This window comes from Ptychodera flava (genome assembly GCF_041260155.1).
Source record: "Ptychodera flava strain L36383 chromosome 23 unlocalized genomic scaffold, AS_Pfla_20210202 Scaffold_23__1_contigs__length_28996876_pilon, whole genome shotgun sequence".
NCBI classification, from domain to species: Eukaryota; Metazoa; Hemichordata; class Enteropneusta; family Ptychoderidae; genus Ptychodera; species Ptychodera flava.
Genome location: NW_027248277.1, coordinates 21233950 through 21239725, shown reverse-complemented (window position 1 = coordinate 21239725; position 5776 = coordinate 21233950). Strand labels below are relative to the sequence as shown.

At 44.1% G+C, this 5776-nt stretch overlaps 1 protein-coding gene across 1 annotated transcript; it reads right to left on the bottom strand.

Moving 5' to 3' along the window:
• Nucleotides 1-286: 286 nt before the first annotated feature.
• Nucleotides 287-1285, bottom strand: LOC139123843 (uncharacterized). Its single transcript, XM_070689993.1, has one exon. It carries the CDS (start codon nt 1283-1285, stop codon nt 287-289), a length of 999 nt encoding a protein of 332 aa, XP_070546094.1.
• Between the last annotated feature and the right edge of the window lie 4491 nt (nt 1286-5776).

Sequence of the window (5776 nt, the reverse complement as noted above, 5' to 3'; positions counted from 1 at the left end):
CATTGTTGATGTAGCCCAATACCGCATTACTATCGGTGTAGTATGTGTGGCTGACATCTTCATATTGTAGGTTGTCTCTCAGAAAGGCGCCAACTCTGGCTGAGATTACCGCGGCTGTGAGCTCCAATCGTGGCAACGTCATTGGTCTGGTTGGAACCACTCTGGATTTTCCCATGACGAGAGAACTTGAAACTCTGTCTTCGTCATCGATGAGTCGCAGGTAACTACATTGGCCGTAACCATAATGGCTGGCATCGGAGAAATGGTGTAGTTCTGCTTTCTCCAATTAACCAAAGTTGTTAGGCTTGTAACATCTTGGTATCTTCAAACTTGATAGAAGAAGTATGTCTCTTCTCCATTTTTCCCACTTAATCATGGTGTTTTCTGGTATCGGATCATCCCAGTCGGCACCGTCTTTGCATAATTCTTGCAGTATGTGTCTGCCTCCGAGAAGTAGTGGGGATACAAGTCCGAGGGGATCGTACACCGAACTTACTGTCGATAAGATGCCTCGTCTTGTCAGTGGTTTGTCCTTCAGCTGGACTCGAAATTGGAAAGTGTCGGACTCGACACCATTGCACACCCAGCATGCACTCGATTGGTAGGTTCTGGCAACGAAGGTCGATGGTTTGTATGTCCTTAGCTCGTTGTGCTGGAGGAATACTATCGATGACTTCCTTGTTGTTCGATATGTACTTGTGCAATTTAAGCCGCCTCTCTGACACAGTTGTCGGCTGCTCTCAATCAGGTTAATTGCCTCGGACGGCTCTCGGACTGACTTCAACCCCTCGTAGACGTAGAAGTCTCTTCTAACGAAGTCAGCAGCATCTTTACCATAGTCCTTTTCATAAAGGTCAGCTGTCGTCTTGAGGGCGAAGTTTACACAGCCTGGTGAGGACGTTGCTCCAAACAGTCTGTATTCAGTGGGCTCGTTATCAAGGTTGCCGTTCTCGTACCAAAGAAATCTCAGGTAATCACGGTGTTTAACGTCAACTCCAACTTGGTGGAACATCGCTTCGATGTCGCAAGTGAATGCTATCGGTTCTTGTCTGAAGTGACACAAAACTCCGATCAACTCGTTTGTCAGATCTGGTCCTTGAAGCAGGTGGCTGTTCAGTGTCTCTCTGTGATATTCAGCGCTGCGGTCAAATACCACTCGTATTTTACCTGGCTTCTTCGGGTGATACACGCCGTGATGTGGAATGTACCATCGTTGACCGTCTGTCTGTGGCTCATCATCGGTGGGTACCCTTTCTGCATACCCTTTGTCTATGATGTCACTCATGAAGGTAATATAATCGAACTTATACTGCTTATCCGTCATCAGTCTGTTCATTAATCTAGCCAAGCGTTTAACAGCTATAAGGGTCTGTTATCTGGTAACTTAACTTCATCTTGTTTGAATGGAAGTGGAATTTCAAAGTGTCCGTCATCTCTTGGCGGATTCCTTCACGTACCTTTGTCAGGAATCGTCTGTTTTGGATCGATACCTTTTCATCAATTTTCCCTTCGCTGAAGTCGAGCTCGAACATTTGCTTCACCTGGGCTGGACTGAGTTCTTTAGTCTGTGTTCTGAAGGCAAAGTGACATCTTCTTTCTTCTGTATTGACAAGTCTGCATGCACGTACGTCGTTGTAGTTCATTGACTTGTTCACGATGCCGATAACACCCGATCCAAGAATAGTCTTGACTGCGAAGGGAGCGTCGTCTTCGCCAAGTATAACATTTCTCGGCTTTATGGCACGGACACAGTTGTACCCGATCAAAAGGCCAATCTCGACATCATTTCTGAATGGATACAACTTCTCTGCAACTTCATGTAGGTGTGGCCATTGTCTTAGTGTCTCTGGCTTTGGAATCTGGTCGTGGCTGGCTGGAATGACATTCCTTGTGTAAACACTGGGCAGGTTTACTTTGGTTGTGACGTCCAGATCCTTGATGACTAAATCGTCGATTTTCTTGCATGAGACCACTAAGTTATCATCCGACACGGTGGATAGTTTCAGTTGTACTTCACGACCTTTCACCTTCATCTTGCTAAGCAGGGCGTCTTCTGTTATGAAACAGGAGTCAGATTGTGGATCGAGCAGGGCATACACGAGTGTTTGTGTAGCCGGTGTCTTCTTGTGATGTAGGTATACAGGCACAATGAGTGAATGGGAACATGTACCTGTATAATCTTTGTTGACCTCTACTCGGTGTGAACAGCGGTTTCTTGTTTCACCTCTGTTTTCTGGGAAGCTTGGTTGGTGTCTGGATTCTTCTTACTGGAGGGATCATCATGTAGTGTGGTATGGTGGCCTTGTCCACAAGTACCGCATACCTTCTTAGGGACCATTCAGTTTTCACGGCCGGGGGGGGGCCGGCAAAATCCAGGGGGGGGTCATCATAATTTTGGAATCCGAGAAGGGGGGGGTCATCACTTTTTCACTGGTAGGAAAGGGGGGGTCACCACATTTTCAAAAACATAATACCTACAATAAAGTTCACTTTTATGCCATGGCTATGATGGACCCTCTTTACCGGCAGGCCGCCTTCGGCGGCCCACTACAATAAATATACTTTATGTATTACCCATGACCCTCTTAACAGGCAGACGCCTTTGGCGGACCACTCCAATTAAGTTTACTTCATGCAATGGCCATGATCGACCCTCTTTACCGGCGGGCCGCCTGCGGCGGCCCACTACAATAAATTGACTTTATTGTAATACCCCATGACCATCTTAACGGCCGGACGCCTTCAGCGGCCCTGTTCAGTAAAGTTTACTTAGTGCAATGGCCATGGTCGACCCTCTTTTTATCAGCGGGCCACCTTTGGTGGCCCACTAGAATAAAGTTGACTTTACGTAATGGCCCATGACCCTCTTAACCGGAGGGCTGCCTTTGGCGAACCACTCCAATAAAGTTTACTTTATACAATGTCCATGGACATAAGTTGTCTCATTATGGAAGTTCAAAATTGCCTTACAGTCGTCCTAATTAACAGACGTTTGCATGGATGTGGCTGAGAAGTTTGTGCACTGGCATCTCTGCTACACGAATAAAGTGCGCCACGTACCGGAGTTCAAATCCAAACCGTGCGGGTAAATTCGACATATGGGTTTTGGTTATATTTCAGCGGGGGGGGGGGGGGGTCATCAAAATTTTTCGTCTGACAAAGGAGGGGGTCATCATTTTTTCGTGAAAAGTGCAGGGGGTCTATATTTTTTTGAACACCGGCGACAAGATTTTGCCACACCCCCCCCCCCCCCCCCCCCCCCGGCCGTAAAAACTAAACGGTCCCTTACTTCGACATTCGCGTCGTCTGTGTCCCCATCTCAGGCAGGTCATACACAGGCCTTTTGACATCACTAAAGCTTGTCGGTCGTTTAACCCCTTGACTACCAAGGCCAATGTATTCCTATATACCAGGCCCCTTATGTAAATATTGATAAAATCTTGGGTGTGGTCATTGCATGAACACTGCTTAGAGTAAAAATTAAGTAAGTACCAATAAACCATATATTTTCTGAATCAGCATGAAATTTTCAACTTTTTACATACATAAGTTTTGTATTTCCAGGTCACGTGACTGATCACATGACACATCATGTGACCAGAGTTTGCAAAGAATATGAATATTTGAAGCATCAGGACGTGTTTTGAACCCATATAATGACGCAAATTTGAATACAATTGCAATTTTCATGGCATTGTCTTTACACATATGTAATATTAACTACCCTTTACTTTATTTATAGATGTACCTATCTATGATTTTTCTCAAAAAGGCAGAGTAAATGAACCACAAACATCAGCATCTGACATGATTCTGTATTTGAAAATCAACACATTTTATATTTGTAAACACCTGCCTTATGTCTTTCTTGCAGAAACAATCATTTAAAATGGTTATAATTTATCGAAAAATAATTCACAATATTTAAAAATACATTTTTGGGAACAACATATCACATGACCAAACACCTGATCAGTCACGTGATCAGTCATATTGATATTATGGCTGCTATAAAATTTCACTGGCTTATAGTAAAAATTGTATTTCCTCTAGTTTCATTCACGAATATTGCTGTTAACAGAACATATTTACATATAAATCATTTGTTTTCCATAAATAAACATTTCACTTCATTAAAAAACTAACCATAAACATCTTCGCGATAGTCCGTACTTCTGAAAACTGTAAACAATCAGCGCGACGCTTCTGTGATCAGTCTGACCTTTTAGGGTCGAGGTCATGGGTCAAGACATTTGCTTCCGGATTTTGGCCATACTGGGACGTACGGGGCGCAATTACATTCAGGCCAGATCGGAATACATCAATCTTAGTTGCGCTGCGTGCCGACGCCGAAATTACGGGATTTTTAGCGACAAAAACGAAGCAAATACGCCTATTTAACTGTGCCGGATATTTCCGGCACTCGTATATGGTTATTCAATATGGCGCCGGATATATCTGGCGCCATAGGTAGTCAAGGGGTTAAGGTCATCTTCAGGTAATCATCACAAGACTCGATGTTATGTTGTCCTTTGCAAACAACACAAGGTTTGTTACTAGTGTTAGTGTTCTTGGAAGAAGTTGAACTCTGCTTCGGTTGAGGGCGCTGTTTGCTCTCTTCTGTGCCAGTTTTGAAGATTCTGGCAGCATTTTGTTTACTCTTCGTTGGCTTCTCAGCTGTCGTCTTGGTACTGTCTTCTGTCCTGCGGTTTTTGGACCGCAAACAATTTCAGCCTCTTCCTTCAAGAAGTCACAAAGCTTGGAGAATGATGGGTAACTTCCGTACGGGTTGTCTCCATCATCATCATGCAGATCAACATTGGAACCCTTCGTCTGCTTGTAAACGTAGCAGTCCCATCTATCGCAGTATTTTCTCGTGCTCCTCAGGATCATGCAAAACTCTCTGAGTTATCGCATCGTTGACATTGCTGACTGGCTTGTTGCAGGTAGTCAGCAAATTTCCGCAGCTCTGGACCATCTCTGTTCTTTATTGGGGCCAGTCATGGATCTTCTTTCTATACATCTCTGCAACGGCCATTTTGTTGCCATAGCGATCAGCTAGTAGCTTCTTAGCCTTGGTGTACACTTCATCTGTGTCTTGTAAAAGCAAACACTTGATAGCTTCCTTTGCTTCACCGGAAGTGTACCTGCCTAGATAATACAGTCTATCGGCAGCTACTGAGACCTTTCTCTCGATCAATGCGTCAAATGATTTTTTTCCACATTGGATAATCATACACAGAACCACTGAAGACATTTGGTTCCTTTCTGGAAGTTCATCAATTCGATTGTTCAAGAGCGTATTTAATTCCTTCGCAGTAAAGGAAAACTTCTCTCTGTCACCATGGCGACTTGGTGACGTCATACGTTTACTCGGTGTAGCCTTTGGCTCAGTGTGTATTGAGTTTACACTGTCTCGGCTAGAGTATAGGAAAGTCCCATGGGAGGATACAGAATCAGAGTACTTTGAGCTGCACTCACTTTGATGGTCTGTTTCATCATCGCTGTATACTGGAAGTCTAGTATTTCTTCTTTTAGCCTTCTTGATTTCCTTTCTCAACTCCGCCTTCATTCCTTCAAACTCTAACATTGCTGTCTTTATTTGAAGATCAATCTCTTTCATCTGTAAGCCAAGCTGTTCTTTGTCTTTGGGTAGTGCAACGCTATCTACTAAGTCTGACTTCCTCATGTCAACACCTCGCAATCTCTCAACACTGTTGCTGGAATGCGTGGAATGCGCACTCATCTGTTTCACTGGCGTAACGTGTTCAGCACT

Bases quoted from the DNA above. Each gene is read 5' to 3' on its own strand.
- LOC139123843 (XM_070689993.1), bottom strand. From the start codon at position 1,285: ATGAGTGACATCATAGACAAAGGGTATGCAGAAAGGGTACCCACCGAT.